The sequence below is a fragment of the Glycine max genome, chromosome 4 (assembly GCF_000004515.6).
Source record: "Glycine max cultivar Williams 82 chromosome 4, Glycine_max_v4.0, whole genome shotgun sequence".
In the NCBI taxonomy this organism is placed as follows: Eukaryota; Viridiplantae; Streptophyta; class Magnoliopsida; order Fabales; family Fabaceae; genus Glycine; species Glycine max.
In genome coordinates, this window is record NC_016091.4 from 1,154,982 (window position 1) to 1,172,962 (window position 17,981).

The 17,981-nt window shown below is 31.6% G+C and overlaps 3 protein-coding genes across 3 annotated transcripts; all 3 read right to left on the bottom strand.

Moving 5' to 3' along the window:
- Positions 1 to 1,152: 1,152 nt before the first annotated feature.
- LOC100793031 (protein MULTIPLE CHLOROPLAST DIVISION SITE 1) lies at positions 1,153 to 3,649 on the bottom strand. The gene is made up of 6 exons (XM_003522950.5): positions 3,476 to 3,649; positions 3,206 to 3,382; positions 2,960 to 3,123; positions 2,335 to 2,722; positions 1,595 to 1,711; positions 1,153 to 1,494 (listed from the first exon to the last, which is right to left on the bottom strand). The coding sequence occupies exons 1-6, from the start codon at positions 3,518 to 3,520 to the stop codon at positions 1,300 to 1,302; spliced, it is 1,086 nt and encodes a 361-aa protein (XP_003522998.1). The 5' UTR covers positions 3,521 to 3,649; the 3' UTR covers positions 1,153 to 1,299.
- A 6,373-nt stretch (positions 3,650 to 10,022) lies between these two features.
- LOC100794614 (RING-H2 finger protein ATL80-like) lies at positions 10,023 to 10,936 on the bottom strand. The gene has a single exon (NM_001254654.2). The coding sequence runs from the start codon at positions 10,863 to 10,865 to the stop codon at positions 10,311 to 10,313; it is 555 nt and encodes a 184-aa protein (NP_001241583.1). The 5' UTR covers positions 10,866 to 10,936; the 3' UTR covers positions 10,023 to 10,310.
- A 1,881-nt stretch (positions 10,937 to 12,817) lies between these two features.
- Positions 12,818 to 17,339, bottom strand: LOC100796192 (dolichyl-diphosphooligosaccharide--protein glycosyltransferase subunit 1A). The gene is made up of 10 exons (XM_003522955.5): positions 17,112 to 17,339; positions 16,871 to 16,915; positions 15,794 to 16,431; positions 15,566 to 15,713; positions 15,301 to 15,477; positions 14,782 to 14,850; positions 14,605 to 14,694; positions 13,594 to 13,752; positions 13,276 to 13,500; positions 12,818 to 13,199 (listed from the first exon to the last, which is right to left on the bottom strand). Exons 1-10 carry the CDS (start codon positions 17,229 to 17,231, stop codon positions 13,011 to 13,013), a joined length of 1,860 nt encoding a protein of 619 aa, XP_003523003.1. The 5' UTR covers positions 17,232 to 17,339; the 3' UTR covers positions 12,818 to 13,010.
- Positions 17,340 to 17,981: the final 642 nt, after the last annotated feature.

Genomic DNA, 17,981 nt, shown 5'->3' on the forward strand with positions numbered 1-17,981 from the left:
GGCCATTTCTCTCTTTTATTTTAAGACAAGTTGCATTCACTCAATCTCTTTACTAAAAGATTGAATAACAAAGAGAAACAAAAGAAAAGAGAAAGAATATTCGATAAAATGGTTGATAAGTGATAACTTAATATGACCAAAAAAGATAGGAACATTAATATAAAATTTGAGATAACAATATCTGCATGCATAATATAAAACAGATTTACACTATTATTTAATCGTAGTTTATCATATATAATATTTTTTTAATTTTTATGATAACTTCTTTATAATATCAATGATAATTTATAATTAGATAATCTTATAAAATTATCAATTAAACTCATAAATTTAATATTTCATGTAGGATAAATTATTAACATTTTTATAATAACTATTTTAAAAACCATGTTTAGGGTGAATTCTAATTGGTGGAGTGTAAAATTCTTTACACTTACCGTACATAAAAATTAGGCGCCTAATATAATTCTTTTTTAAATGCGTAGTGTTCACATTTTTTAATTTTTTTCCAAATGATTTTTCAACAAATCGTGTATGTTCCACTTATGCCGGTTCCGTGTCGACAACAGGGCAAGTGCAACTTTATTTCCACTTGTACTAAGTTATCAAACCTTCCCAACTTTTAGGAAATTCTCGTGCTCAATTTAATATTCTTAAATCTTGTCAAAGTTGAAATTACTTTAGAACATAATTTTTATATTTGGATAGGACAAAAAATTAAAAAATATAATTATAATTTTAGGATGAATTCAAATTTTATGTTAGATACCTTTAATAAAGGTAATCATGAGTGAAGTTACTCTCTACTCTCTAGATTTGGCAGCAATGGTAAGTGGTGATAAACTGATGATGTCTACAGTCAGTGTTGTATCCAGGAAAAAAAAGTAATTTAACTATAACGGTTCAACCTTATTAGTAGTAACTCTTCAACATACACAACATTGTAAAAAGTGTTTTCGTCCTTCGTCGTTTTCCAGGCTAAAACTGTTAGCCAATTATCAGGTTGCAGAACCAGAAACTTTAATCGAGTTTTTATGAACAATCAAATTGCATTATGGATAAATTGGGTTCGGGGGCAGGAGGAATTGTACAATTCCCCGCAAAAAAAAAAAAGACATGTTCGGTGAAATCTGAGTAACAACATAACAATAAGCAGCAATAAAATTATATTTACAGTCCTCACCTATACAATTCGAAAGTTCTAAGACTCCAAGACGAATAGTACAAAAATTTTGAGCAAATTCAAATCTATATTTTTAGTGTTACTGGAGATTTATAGCCCGCCTCACAGCACTTTTAACTTGAATCTTCTGATGATGTACTATCAAAGTGATTTGGGCCACTATCTACTCTTGGGGAGTCAGAAGCACTCGCCTGATTGTTTACAGAGCTCTTTTCGGCTTGATCATTTAATCTGGTGTCGGAGTTGAATGGTCTCTCAATTTCTTTAGCATCAATAGGATCTATCACTAGTTTATTGTGTTTCTGCTCCTGTATCATAAATAATACAAAAGGTTTTCAGTGGTGGGAAAGGCACTTGAACAGTGTGTGTGTGTGTGTGTGATTGTTTAGCATTGGTAGGACCACTAACCTGATTGTTTACAGAGCTCTTATCTGCTTGATCATTTAATCTGGCGTGGGAGTTGAATGGCCTCTCAAATTCTTTAGCATTGATAGGATCTATCACTAGTTTATTCAGTTTCTGGTCCTGTAGCATAAATAAAACAAAAGGTTTCAATGGTGCACCAAATTAGGTAAAAGCACTTCAGCATGAATCAGCAATATACATGTCTGTGTGATGTATCTAGTGAGAGGATTACTTTAATACGAGAATGAGTGAACAAATTTTGCCCATATAAATGGTCAAAGACTAAAAGCTACTAAAAGTCAAATAACCACTTAAAAAAGTCACATGTGTGTGTCTATATATATGGTTAGCCAATTTCTGATATCAACGATCTGGGTCAAATAACCAAAATACCAATAATTAAAATGTTAATTCATGCTGGGTAAGAAACAAAGCCTGGTTTGGAAAACTATTCTCTAACCCAAATGACATTCCATAATACTAATACACCAAAATCAGAGAGTATCTTCTTTGCTTAGTTTTGTAATGGATTTTGATATATGGTAATAAAAGAGTGGGCTACATTAGTTGAACTACAGACGATTCTCAAAATCAATATATCTGTGAAAGACTGACAGAATGCTAAAGCTAAACCCCCAAAAGCTTAAGAATTAGGATGAAAACATGACAGCATTTACAAAAGAAATTCTAAAACCACATCAAAAGCATGTGACTTTGAATTTCTTTATCTTGCTAGAGCTTACATTTTGTAGGGCTTCGAGCTTTTTCTGCAGGGCCTCGTGTTCGGCTTGAATCCGAAAAGGAACTCCATGCTTTTGATACACATTGTTTTGTGCCAAGTCCTCATCCAAATCAGTGGCAGTGGTAGCAAAGGGATGATTAGCTGGAATCCACCTGACAGTGTCAGGATCAACATCCGGAGGAACCAAGTCCCCTTCTCTAAGGAAGATGGTGGGTCGCTTCCACTGGTAGGCCCGCAATCTCCTCTTCTGGTGAGTAGCCTGTTGCTCTTGAGTAAGAGTAACAGGGGCTAAACGGTAAACCTTTCCGCACATCTCAACAGTTGAGTCACTTTTACCAACCTTGACGAAGGGATTATTGAAGGGGTCTTCATACTTGAGAGGCCTCGAACTGAAAACATGCATAGAAAAATGCAGATAGACAAATGGGTGGATCATGGTTTTGTTACTTGTTAGGCAGGAAACTCAATCTCACTATGCAAACCTAACCAACTAGTAGTAATGTGTGTAATGCTAATTACTGTCTGTTACTTACTTTATATGCATATTAGGTAGAAAAATACATAATACCAATGAAAGAGTGAAAGCAAAAAGAGTAAGAATAAGTGGGTATGGATAAAAATCATACATGCCTCTTCTATCAGATCTAAGTTGGCCACGTCTTACTAGATCAGCCACGGAACCAGGACGCTCCTTTTTTCTGGAAACTACCCTCACTCTCACCGCTACAACCAAAACCACAACCGCAACACATACCCAAATAGGAAAATTGCCTCCACCGTTTCGATTCAACTACAAATAAGAATACAACAATTATAATGATAATAATAATTAATTAATTAATAAAAATTAGGGTGTGAAATGAAAAGGGTACCAGAAAGGGAGGAATGGCGACGGAATTAACGAGTTGATGGTGAAATTTGGTAATGGAATTGATGGAATCGTGTTTGAGTTGTTGGGTGCCAGAGCGCCAATTGGAGATTCCATTTCTGATGCTAATGCAATTTCTAGTGGCAGTGCTACTGTTACTGCGACTAATGTAGAGGCATGGCTACAATTATTCAATTTTGAACGTTAATAAATAATCATCGTGGTCACTGTGTGTGAATAAAGTGAGGAAAGTTGAATTGAATTAAAGACTTACACGAAGAGAAAGCGAGCGAAAGTGCAGTGTCCAAACAGAGGCCATGGGAAATGGTGGTGGGAATGGCAACTCAATTAGAGGTTTCCGCTTCCATTCCCATTTCTCTATCTCCTCCAATCCAAGCTCAAGCTAAAATCTTAGGGCTACAAAAAAAAGACAGATCCTATAAAATGCTCGCCGTTCGATCCACGGTTGGCTACTACTACTATTATTATTTTTTGGTCTTCCTAGATGCTAATAAGTGACCTTAGACATTAATTAAGAAATTGAATGAATAAAATATTTAGTGTAAAAATTATAGGAGAATGAAAATAAGAAATCAACGTAATTTTGTGCATTTTAATAAAAAAAATTCTTTTTACTTCTCCTAAAAATATTTATTAACATTTGTGATTTTTTTATTTATAAGAATTAAAATAAAAAAATATTAAAAAATTTATAATAACTCACATATCATTTAACTAACTAACTTAGACCTTATCAGTTATAATTACTACTAAAGTTTACATCTTTATTTAGGTTTTCAGATTTTTTATTAAACTTATTTTTTTAATTCAAAATAATTCTCAAGAATTTCAATGATGTGTTTAAGAAAAGAAAAATATTTTTTAATCATATCACACATCATGTTAATATATTTTTTTTTTGTTTTTTTATCATGTTATGAAATATTTATCAACTTTTTGTTATGACTAATCTCAAATACAAATTCACACTTTTCATTAATTTGAATTCTATTTAATTTTCATTTCTTAAGTTTTACTTGGTGGATTTTATTTAAATTTTCTAAGATTTTTTTATTTAAAATATTCACATGTTGATTCAGTTAACTTATGTTAAATTTGTATTTTAGTCTACATAATGTACAACATAAATATTTATTTTATATAATTAAAATATATAATAAATAATATTTTTGAATATATAAGTTACACTTTTATGATTAATAACTTATATTATGATATAAAGTTATTTTTAACATTGATAAATTATTCTTAAATCATTGAATTTTAATTTAAAAATAAAATGATAGATCAGACAAAAACGAGGTAAGAAAATGTTCTCGTTGATAAATAGTTTCGTTATTCAAAATAATTATTTTAATTTATATGGAGAGAAAAAAAAATGATTATTTGTCCAAACCTCATTAACTTTTTGGTTATAAAATGGTGAAATTAAGATTAGAACATATAGCTTCATGGATATTATCCAAATTCTTTACTAGGCCAACCTTAATGGATTTCGAAACTCATTAATTTAAAATAGTAAATCAACAAGTTATGAATATGACCTATAACATCACCATTGGTTCGTTTAATGGGAAAAAAACAACAAACAGGAAAAGGAAAGTAAGAGTTGTCTAAAATGATCGAAGCGATGGACGAGAGCAAAATGAGATTGTGCAAAACATGACATCCTCTTAAATACCCACATGCATTGTTAAATTCTTGTACTGAGGGGTTTATGTTAAGTCTTATATCTTAAAGGGAGAATGTGTTTTAGGTCCCGGTAATTTTTTAACTCTATTCACTCCTCACTAATTAGTAGGCTTATTTATGTGACAAATGATTTGCCATATGGTCATTTATTAGTTTGCACCTTATCCTCACTCAATGTTAACGTGGAATAATGTGTTAACTTTAATTTGTATCCAATACATTGAAGCTAATTGTCTCCCATGACTTTAGTTCGTTGCAAACTTTCCCTCGCCACTGCACCCTCACCTCACGGACATGGTGTTACTTTTGTTACGTAAATTTGATTTAAGTTATAAAAATTAAATTTATATATATTGTATCTAAGAAATGAATAGAAGAATTTCTTCAAAAATAAACAGAATATTACATAAATTCAAGAAACTTGATTGTGGAATCGAAGAAAATCATTTGGATTGATATTGCTAAGTTCAATAATTCCATTCATGCATTTGAGATTGAAAAATGCTAAAAAAATAAAATATTTTTCAAAAAATGAAAGTATTAGTTATCACAATCATAGAAAAGTTATGTAAAGACAGTTATTAGTATCATATTAATGTAATTAACAATATTAATATTGTAATTTGTTAATGTTAAAAGTCTATAAATAAAATGGTTGATTATCAAATTTGGGGGATTAAAACACAACCATTCAATTCCTTAAAACACCAACAAGCGTTTCATCAAAATTGACTAAAGGTTCAATAATAGATCATCGTATATATATTCAATTCATATCTTTTATGAATTTATGTCTTTTTATTTTGTTGCACATTTTTAAATTTTGTACTTTTTTCAATTCTCATTTTTTTAACCTTTATTTTTTCAATCACTATTTTTAGTTACTATGAAAATTATTATCGGAGTATAGTAATTATCAAAATTAATCATAATCGAAAACACTATTATAAAAATTACTTACAAATTATCTTATATACCATTATATAATATTACTATAATTAAAAATGGATATCTTTATCAAAATTATTGTTATTACATGCATTAAATATTAGATAATTTTTTGATAAGTTGAAACTTATGAATTTACTTATTTGATTAAAAAAAATTACAAAAAAAAATGGATTCTAGCTATGTCTCATCTTTAAACTTTTATTTATTAATAAAATTATTTAGTTAAAATTACTTAATTTATTATAAAAATATATTTTTTTCGAAGAGTAAGTAAAATTTGCATGATTAACACATGGAAAAATACTTATTCTTCCTCACTTCCTTGTATTAGCAGATGGAGGTTCACTAATGATGAGTCATGACATGATGAATGCATCTTCATCAAGATCTGCTCACAAAAGTTGTACATCAAAATCAATAACGTGTACATTCCTCATACTCAAGACGGAGAAGTCGTGCGAGTAGAGAAAAGTTGTTGCTATTGACATCCTATAGTAACAAGAGCTCTAAGAGAATATTCTAAAGATGAAGAATTGGAGTGTTAGTTACTATTCAGTGTAAATAAATTATTATTGCAAATGATGAGAAAAGAAAGATGAAGTGCCTCGGATCAAAATAATTTATTTTCATAAACTTTTTGTTAATTTTATTTGTTTTATATTTTTAATTTATTTATATTTAATGTAACAAAATAATTGTCATTAATTATAAAAAAACTTCTTTTATATTTAAAATTTCTTATTCATTTTAAATAGTATTACTGAATTTTATTTTTAATTTAAATTAAATTTAAAATATTTATATACTATGTCAGATTAAATAAGTTTCATTTTTAGATAATCTAAATGCTAAAATTGTTATAATTTTAATCAAAATAATCTTAATTTAATTTTGACTCTTGAAATTTGAAATTTAATATACTGTATCAATAAGGATGATGTGTCTTGATTCAAATGATTTGTTTTCATAATAATAATAATTTAATTTTTTTATTTAAATTTAAAAACCTCCTACGAAAAGTTTAATGATATGATAGATTTATATATCATATGTTTAACATATTGAGCGAAAAACAAAATCGCGTGATTGATTTATTTTTTATTGTTATAACCAAGCGATTGATTTTGTTTAAAATAATAAAATAAAAAGTAAGAAAATGTATGGTTATCAATAAAGGAATTGGAACATCATCTTTAGTTAGGTAGTGACAAAAAATAGCCGTCCCGATGGAATCACTTTTAACGAAAGTCAATAAATTATTTAATGATATATGGCGTCTTAGAATATAAAGCTCTCTTTTTTAGCTAATTCCCCAATTATTGATTGTAAGTGGGATATCAACTTCTCATTACCATAATTGGTTTCGAAATGGACTAGTTTGATTCCTTTAAGAATCAAATTACGCCACCCGTTTTCATATATTTGGATGGCATGGCAGTGCCACCACATTATTCATTTTAATACTCAAATTCCGTATTTTTGTAGTGCAAATTAATTTGTGTGAAGACCTCGTTCAAGTCTATAGAGCATCAAATTCCAATACAACATAAGGAGACTTCAAAATTCATTTCCAAAATTTAGACTGTGATGATCGGATTAACTTCATCGTGTACAAACTATTACACATTGATTTGGTTGTTGTAACTGTCACAGAAACACCCACCATAATGTCCTCCATCATTTGGTGGCTAATTTTAATGCAATCAAAAGTCAACCGAAAAGTGTGTTTGGTTTTGTAGGCTAAGCTAGCACTAAAATAGCACTCAAGAATTTTCATGCATGGGATTGACTTTGCCTCAATCATGGGTTGTGTTGTGGCCTTTCATTTAGCAGAGAGGTCTTTTACAATCAGCAAATTGTGGCCTCTGCTCTTCTCTTGTTGTGGAAATGCCGTGTGTGCAAAACCACTACAAGAATCCCATAAAATACTACATAAAACAACACACTGAACAATGAGGTCAATATTAAGATATGTATTCATGGTTATGTTGTGGATATGTATTCATAACCAAACAAATAAAAAAAGTTATCTATCTACTAGCATTTCATTTCCTATCAAAGAAATAATTCCCTCTAAATCATTATAATTAGATGTACATCAGTACATGGTCACACTGTTTATTTAGAATAAAGGGCAATTTCAAGTCTTATATAGTATTATTTATTTTTGACAGATGTTGAAACTTAAAAGAGCAATTGTGTCCGAATTCAAAAGCGTAGAATAAATAACCTCAAACGACACTGAGTGCAGTTCGTCAAGAATATATATATATATATATGTTCACTTTATTTTTACAATTTCTTATAAGTTGTCCTAGGACTTTACTTTTTTTAGCTTATATTTTGAAAGAAAAATTTAAATATAAAAGAAACTCCAAATCATAAGCTTGGCCCAAAAAAACAGTAGAGTAGACTTTAATTTTTCGGTCCTCGGAGAACTTGAATCCTCAAAATTCAATTCATACCAACCAATCATATTTAAATGATTTTGATGTTCACATTTTTTTTAGTGAGATCTCTTCTCTTGAGTTTTGATGAAATTTTTCCTCTCAAAACACTTAAATATAAGACTTCAGGAACCACTAAAACCAATAACTTATTAATAAATTAAATAAATTTTAAATTAAAATCAATAATCATGTTATATATTTTGTTAGATAAAATATTAACAATGAGATATTAAACATCATAATTGTTATCTTTTACAAATATAACTACAACAACAATAAAATCTATTATATTTTAATTTAAATAATTTATATAATAATAACTGATATTGATTTTATTTTGTTCCATTTCATATATCTTCTCATTAAGTTTAATACCTTCATTCTTCAAACTTATTAAAAACATTTCCTTTTCTTAAAATCTTATATTTGTTTATTCTTTCATTTAGATTTCTTGTATTCAATAATTAATGTATGAAAAAAATCATTAAATGATATTTTTTTCAATTGATAAATTACTCGTCAAGGTGCTGGTAAAATAACTAATATAATTTATATTATTAATTTAAATACACATATAATGTAAAAACAATTTACTATGACCAAGCATAATTAATTACATATAATAAAATTGTAACATTTTATAATATTATTTTCTACATTATTTCTAATTATTTTTAATTAATTAATAGTACAGGTATTAAAGTTAAACTATTGGTGTCAAAATCATTTCTCTGTGAATTTAGTGGCGTCATTTGGTAGCGATCAGCACACGGCATGTTGATACTGACACGGTCAAAGTAAAAGTCACATTGTTAAAACAAATTAATATCTTTATAAAGAAAAATACAATAAAAAGAGAAAAATATGATAAAATAAATAATAAAAATAAAAGGGGTCCCAACTGAAATTTCTTTACTGCTTGATGGTCCCCACCCTTCACCACTTTCCGCCATGAGACCCACCGCCCACCCAAGATTCCCAGGTAGTTCTGTTGCCAATCACTAGTCAGTGGCAAATAAAAGTAATTGGTTCCCTTCACAAACCCCTCTTTCATATTTTTTAATTGCAAAAATTGAAAATTATATAACACAGAATTAATTTTCTTTGATTAATCATTTGTTTTCTCATTTTACCCAATCCTCAAATCCAATCAATAATTTTTTAGTTTATTTCGATCCAACCCATCAAAATAATTAGTCCGATTGAATTTTCAAAATCATGCGTTTGACCTTTTAAGAGTAACACTCCGATGATGTTGGTAATGCATTCCAAAAATTTATAGCACATTTGGATAGATTATATTTTTTTTATGCCTCAGAACATTTGGATAGATTTATTTCAAGAAAATAGTACCTTATTTTTCAAAAACACTCAAAGAATTTGACAAAAAGAGGGATAATGAATCTTTAGTTCAACATATTTTTCTTTAAAAAAAAGATTGCTTACATAACCTACTTAAAAATAATAATTATTTTTTTGCCAACTTTTTTTTTATATATTTGGATAGACTTATTTCAAGAAAATGATTACTTGTTTTTGAAAAATACTAAATAATTGTTTTAAATTAGGTAAAAACAAGCAACTGTTTTTTTTTTTAATGTTAAACTAAAGATTAATACCACGCCCTAATTCTCACACTCAGAAACTCAGAGGTGAAGTTGAAAAGATACGATACGCAAACGAAGTCCGATCCAACCAGAGCAAAAATAAAAAAGTATCGTAATCCGAATTAAGAACGAAATTCACCTGAACTGATGCAAGTTGCAGAGAGAATCAGATATGACACAATTGCCCTGCCTGGTACTGGGAGACCACAAATGCAATAATAATACAGCTACTACTTACAGCCCTAACCATATGATCTAACACTAATTAACTACTCCCTAATCGAATTATAAAAATAACATTACACACGAGATGCTATTCCACAGACTGTTTTTTTAAAAAAAGAAAAGGATTCATGAATTTAGAATTAATATAAACCCAAAGCAGAAGCTAAGGCAAAAACCTATTGGCGTCGTCCTCCCTTCCCTTAAATCTGGCCTCGGAGTCCGGCGGCGGCGGATCGGAGCTGGAGCTCGCCGGAGCCGGGATCCCGCCGCACTTGTCGCAGCGAGAAACCACCAGAATCTGACGGCATGACGGACACGAGGAATGCGATCTGAGCCAGGCGTCGATGCAGCTGACGTGGAAGCCATGTCCGCACTGAGGCAGCACTCGGATTTCGTCTCCGGCGGCGAACTCCGTGAGGCAGATCGCGCAGTCCGCAAACTTGACCGCCGATTCCGCTGTGGCGGTGAGCTTGGGGAGGGAGCGGAGGACCTTCTTCTTGACGCCTTTGTTGGCGGCGGAGGTAGGAGACTGGGGAGTGGTTGCAGAGGAGGAGAGGCGGAGGCGGCGGAGACAGCCGCAGCGGGCGACGGCGACGAGGCCGAGAACGCAGATGAGAGCGCAGAGGAGGGCGGCGAGGATGACGACGAAGTCGGAATCGACGACAGCGGAGTCGGTGGACGAGTTTCGCTCGCCTAAATATCTCAAGGCACGAGTCATGTGATTGTAGCTGTTTCTGTTTGCTTTGGAGAGAGAGAGAGAGAGATGAAAAGAGTATGCGTTTCAAGTTTAGCTTGCTTGCGTTGGACTAGCACTATAAGTAACTACTACTACTACCGCGCTGCACCTCTCTTTTGGCTGTACGGATTCTTGTGTTGAGGCTGACAAAATTCCTGATTAAATATAATCAAATTAAATAAGCTGGTTGGGTTGATTTAAAAAAAAAAAATCAAAATCAAATCAAATTATTTGGATTATATTTAATTGACATGTCAAAACATTTAAATTTTTGTTTGTTATTTTTAAAATTTTAATATTTTTTATTAAATGAAATATCATATATAATACTCCAAGTCAAATAATAATAATAATAATTGTTATATACAATTAAATAGTGAAATAAAATATCACTAAAAGAATCATATTATTATACTATTATCCACAATTTACGGAATCAAACTTAAGACCTATTAAACTAAAATAATCTTGTATCAATTGAAGTACATGCTTAATTCTAATATAAAAACTTACATCTAATTCAAAATTCAACAGATATAAATTAATTGAATTAGATTTAACTTAAAAACAAAAAACATCAAACACAAACTGATTGAATTGATTTAAATCAATTTAGATTCAAGGTGATCCGATCACATGAACATCTTCATCCCTCTTTCTTATATATTTTTATTTTATAATCCCTTCTATATAATTATTTTTAGTTCATGCTATTTAATCGACTGTTTTTATTTTTTACTTTCACCGTTGACAAATTCATTTCCAATTTCATTAGAATATTCTACTATATTATCAGGGAGATTCGACTTATCTAGACTAAAATGAATCGTTAAATTCTTTATCATCTATTTTTAAGGGGAAAAAAAAAGAGAACCCGTAAGCTATACGTATACCTAAAATTGAAATTGGATAATATAAAGTCCAGGGTAATAAAGCCAACCACGAATTAGAGACCATTGTGTTAGTAACTAAACAGAAGTTACGTGCAAATAAGTTCAAGCTATCGATATTTTACACCTTAATGTTTAATAAAAATCATATCCAAGAAAAAAAATTCAAAGCATCAAAAAGACACAAAAAAAAAAAAAATCATATGCGAGGAAAAAAAATCAACTTTTAAATGTTAAAAGTACATAAATTTTAACTCGAAGAAAGAATTATTATTTCATATATTTTTACACCAAGTCTTTATTGAAAATGTATCCAATTCCAGCACACAAGTTATTCATACATGTGGTTTCATCCAATTCCAGCTGATGACATCCTACTCCTACATACGCAGTGAATAACTATTAAATCATATGCGAACTTCATTTTCAACCAATCAATATCACTTTAGTTCCTCATGCAAAGTAACTCGCATGACTAAACATAAATTTATGCATGGTCCCTTTTTTAAGGGCGGGGCTTAAGGTTGGGGTGAGAAACAGAACACGTCTACAAAAAACATGACAAGCAGAACACCGTCTACAGAAAAAGCTCTCTGCAGTTCTCACAAGTCATATCTCACGTTCCATCTACCTTTGTAATCTGCATTTATTGTCTAATTATTCTCCCTAATCTACAGGTAAGGAACCTGAAACAATAGTTTTAAGATGGAATGTAACATTAAGCCCAAGAATTAGCAAAATTAATGGAAAGATAGTGGTGAATTTATTAATGAAGATAAGTCTAAATATTATTTGTCTAAAAAATTCGCAAGATATTAAAAACCAGCAATATTATAATCAAGCCCAAGATTACACAATCTTAAGAACTTTTGAAAAAAAAATTATCCTTTAAAAAATCATTTTTCCAGACATGCACTCGAGCGATTTAGTAAATTTGAGAAACACAAGATTCGAGTCATAACTTGAAACAAAGGGATTAAGCGTATTAACGACCATTTAAGAGTGCATGCAATCCATGTTTTCACATAGGTATAGATAAGCATGGATATTAAATTAGCGATCTTTATGCTAAATGTTACCATAATACTAAAGACAATGAACTGCACCAAAATTCCAACCGTCAGAAGTATCACTAATCTCTTTGCAATTATAAAACCGCAACAAACCCCTGACCTAAATAAAATAAAACAAGGACAAAATGGGAGCACATTATTATCTCGAGCAGCATAGTCACCTATCATATCTCATCAATCAAGTCCATAAGATCATCAATCTCCCGTCTCAAAGCAGTAATTTTCTGCTGTTGTGAAGCAATCCGATTCTCAATTTCCCTTCCTGCTTTCTTCTCATAGGCGTCTACAATTGTAGAGTGTTTTACTAGAAGTTTATCCTGCAACTCTCTCTCCTTAGTAACAAGTTCCTCCACCTGAAAACAAACATAAATTATATAACTATAAATGGAGAGGGAAATAATACATAGAATAAAATATTTACAACATAACCTTGGGTAATATTTGAGCAGCTTGCGGAGAAGATTGCAAAATTGCCAATGGTTGCTTCAACTCTTTAGAGAGCTCTTTCAACGAGCTATCAACTGATTTTCGAGTTGCTTTACAGGCTTGAGTGTCTCCTGTCCTGGAAAGATCGTGTAATGACGCTTCTAGCTTGTCATGTGCAGTTAAGCAGCGGCCAATGATACCATGGACCTGCTGAATAGTTGCTTGCACCTGCATAGCAAAACAAAATTACAAATGTACAGTATAAGTACTACATTCATCTGCAAATACTGAACTCTGTACATGATACAACAAGTTGATCACCTCGTCCCACTGGAGCTTTGCCAAATAAGATGCAGAAGATTTGGAGATTGATATATCTGCATGCGTGTAGACAATGCACGCAACAAACAGAAATAAAAAGCCAGAAATCAACATCAAAGGCTCCCTGAGCATAGAAAGACTGTTGAACTTATAGTAGACCTGCAATACAAGCAATGGTAATAAGTAGTATGCCCAATCAAATATCAACAACAACAACAACAACGCCTTATCCCACTAGGTGGGGTCGGCTACATGGATCAACTTCCGCCATAATGTTCTATCAAGTACCATACTTCTATCCAAACCATTAATTTCGAGATCCTTTTTTATAACCTCTCTTATAGTCTTTTTGGGTCTTCCTCTGCCTCGAATTGTTTGTCTTCTCTCCATCTGGTCTACTCTCCTCACTACAGAGTCTACCGGTCTTCTCTCTACATGCCCAAACCACCTAAGTCTATTTTCCACCATCTTCTCTACAATAGGCGCTACTCCAACCCTCTCTCTAATAGCTTCGTTTCTAATTTTATCCTGTCGAGTCTTACCACACATCCACCGCAACATCCTCATCCCAATCAAATATCAGAAGGAAAAAAAATATTGTATACTAAGTAATCAAATCATAATTTCTCTTGTCCTTAGTTCCTGCTCTGGCAACTCTCACTAACCCTTGTATTTCATTTTCTGATGGGTATACTTGAAACATTGGAAGCAGGTTCTATAAAAACAAACGAAAAAACTCCACTTACAAATATATTGGCAGTGAGCACCCAATTCAATAAGGTGGCAAGTCCATGAAATTTAGGGATATCAATTTTTCTTTTCTTGTGATAAAAATCTAAGAAAATTGTGTTACTTTTGTCATGTTCTTCAAAATCTGAATAGTGCTAATATCACCCTTGAAAACATGACCTTTATGGATCATATCAAGTTGACAAAGCATTCTGTTTTTTTGGTGGCTAGATAGTATAAATTTAGCACTTTTAGCTTCATGAACAGATGCAACAGTAATACCTGAAAATGCTCATTATGCTCAGGTACAACATTGTTCTTCTCCAGCACAACAACAGGTCTACCAACAATATCCAAGTGGGAAAGCTTTGTCTGCAACAATTACATGGAAGGACTATAAAACCTAATCAAGGGAATGAAAAAACTATGATTTGGCAGGAGATATCAATATAGAAATACCTCCTGCGATTGTTTCACAGGAAATGGAACAGATACTGAAATATCTTTAGAACCCTCTGGCAAAACAACCTGGAATTTACAAGCATCAGGCAGATGAAATAGTTATTCAAACTGGTAATATTACAAAGACTACAATTGGGAGAGGGAGAGAGTGTAGGGTAAATTGCAAAGCAAAAAGAAGAATTATTGATAAAAAAAACATTTCCAATTTAGGAAAAATTGTCAAGAAGTGATTATTTGTTAACAACTCAGGTGCCAATTAATTACAATAATAAAATCACAATTATATTCTCATAATTTAATCATAGACAACTGAATGATCATATTTAGATAAAGAAATTCATTTTCCCCAGGTATATTTCTTCCTCCCTTGAAAAGGTAAAAGTGAAATGCGGTGTTTCACAAGCCACACTGATGAATTCTCCATTGTAAGATCACATTCCAAGTTTCCAACCAACAAAAATGAAAAAATAAAAAGAAGTGAAATATATATTATCAAGGTAAAATAAACTCGATCACCTTCACAAAGAGTGTGTCAATGACCAACTCACTAATAGGGGCACCAAAAGAGATATTAAGGAAGCGCTTTCCATCCGATCCAAATAAGAAGTCTCGAAGTGGCAAGCCATATCCAATGGTAAAGGCAGTTTTCCAGCCACCAAACATAGGGTACCTAGGTTCAATCTCCAGTTCTGTCTGTGATTTTTAAAGAATAATTATTTTTGGCAAATGTTTTTTAAAACGTATTTCACAGTAAAAATTTATCAAATGTGAACATATCCACCTTTTTTGAGTCACCCCATAAACTAGAAGTGGAAATGTTGCCAATTTCATCCCTGTAGTACACAGAATGAGCTCTTGGTGGTAGCTTGGCAACAAGACGCCTAAAGGCTGATGCACCTCTTAAAAATTGCCTGGTCTGATAGTCAAGCCTGTAGCAGAAAACAAACTATTATGACATGCCCAACTAACAAAACAATCAAATAACTCCGAATCAAAGAAACAAGGTGACCTAGAAAATTCTCCTTTGCTCTGAGCACCAGCATGGATAATACTGTAATGCTCTGTGATCTGTATATTGCCCCAATGGGAAATTTCGATCTCTCGCACCAACTCTTTAGCAACAGCGAAGGGTTGGTTATTCTCAAAGTGAACAACTATTGGCAAGTATGAAAATGGAGGAAGATTCTCATATGGACCATATTTTAATTCAGATCCCTGAAGTTTTGCATTTCCTAGTTTTGTATAGGACTCTATTCTTGCATCAGGCAATTTAACAGTGAGTGATTGGACCTTGACTGCATATGGGGAGAGATAGCGTGCACTTTCTTGAAATAGTAGAAGCTGGATGTCAGCCTGGTTGATTTTCTCTGGAAATGGTTGCAATGAGTGGGTAAAAACAGCCAAGACATCCAGCGTCAGAATATCTCCCTTCCCAAGCCCCTTAGGTAAAGATACGGAATAAATTGTCAAGGCAGGCGGCACATCTTTCAGGTGGACAACTTCGACGGGTAAACCAACACCAGAAGATGGTTTTGCTTTTCCCTTCCCTTCACCAAGTGCTGCCTTCAAGTATGCCAAGTTACTTGTCTGGTTCTCAGGAAAGGACAGCAAAATCTCAGATACAACATCAGATCCCGTATTCTGTACCTGCAAAAAATGGACACAAAGTGTGACATAAAAACGAATAAAATAAGAAAGAGAATCATATTAGAAAATGAAAGTTGAGAGGAGATAGGATATGGCATGCTAAGAAAAATTATTATTTGGTAAGTGGCTTTAACAAAAGTTTTTCTTTCAAATTTAAACCTCTAATTTTCAGAAGAAGGAATCGGTTCAAGCTCAAAATGCATTTATTATTATTCAGTCAAAATTTCCAAACTAGAGTTTATGAAGTGTTTCTTCCAGAAGTTAGGTTGTCAGTTACCACCTACAGTACCTGTGTCTTTGTAATTAACAGTTTAGTGAGGTAAATTACAATGTTTTGGAGACAAGTAGGATCAAAACTCACACAGAAAAAAATTCAAGAATAAATGAAGAAATTACACTAAATATACGAAAGACAGAAAATGAAAGATATTTTGAGCACCTTTAGTGAAGTAGTGATGCGCACAATCTGTGAAGTCAGATCAATCTGCAAAGCACAAGGAAAAGATTGTCAGAAGAAGAAGCATACACCTGCAAGCGATATATAAAAAATGTAGATCGGAGGAAATTTGAAACCGAAACCCTTGGGAGCGGGTAATTTGTAATGTGTAGTGAAGAAAAGAGAAAGACTAAAGGATACGAGATCGAAACCCTAAAAGGTGAAGAGATGTGAGAAGACTTACGCGACGGTCAACCTTGGCGAGGATCAGATCCGAAGCAGAGAGGACGGGCGAGGACAGAAAGGCAAATGAAAAGAGAATTGGAAACAGAAACAGATTCGAACTCATGATGCCTCTTTTCATTGTTTTCTTTATCTTCTTCTTCAACTCATTCACTGCACTCAACACCAAACAGCCCAACAGCCACTGCTGTTTCTTGTTCAACTCACCTGTTAGCCAGTATTTTACCACTTCCCAGTATGTCCACTCTTGATAAAAAAATAAAAAAAAAAGGCTTAATTCCATTTTTACACCCATTTTTTTTTGTTTTTTTACTAATATTATTACAAACAAATTAATTTTACATATTTTATTCTCAACTTTTAATGAACTTACTAATTTTCCCCTCTTTTACTTATTCATTAATAAGCATAAAAGTTGGAGTAAAATTTGTTAAAAAAATATTAAAAAATTAAAGATAAAATTTACCAAAAATAAAAAATTAAGTATAAAATTTGTAAAACATAAAAAATAAGGTAAAAAAATATTATTATATCATGAGTAAAAAAAAACAGAAAATAAAATTCACAGAAAATTGAAGATAAAATGCACCAAAATAAATTGTTGGAGTAAATTTCATCAAAAATTTAAAACTTAAGAGTAAGAAGTACAATTAAGCCTAAAAATAACAAGTAAAATAATAAATTCAAGTTATTCTTAGCGTACAAAAATCAGCACTTTATTTATTGATTAAAAAAATCAGCAGTTCCACGAAATATTTTTCAAAAACAGTAATATCAAAACAATAATAAGAAACGGAATAAAATAATTAGTTGATTTTTTATTTTTAATATTATGCACATGATTAAATTATATATGTATAAGTTATTTTGC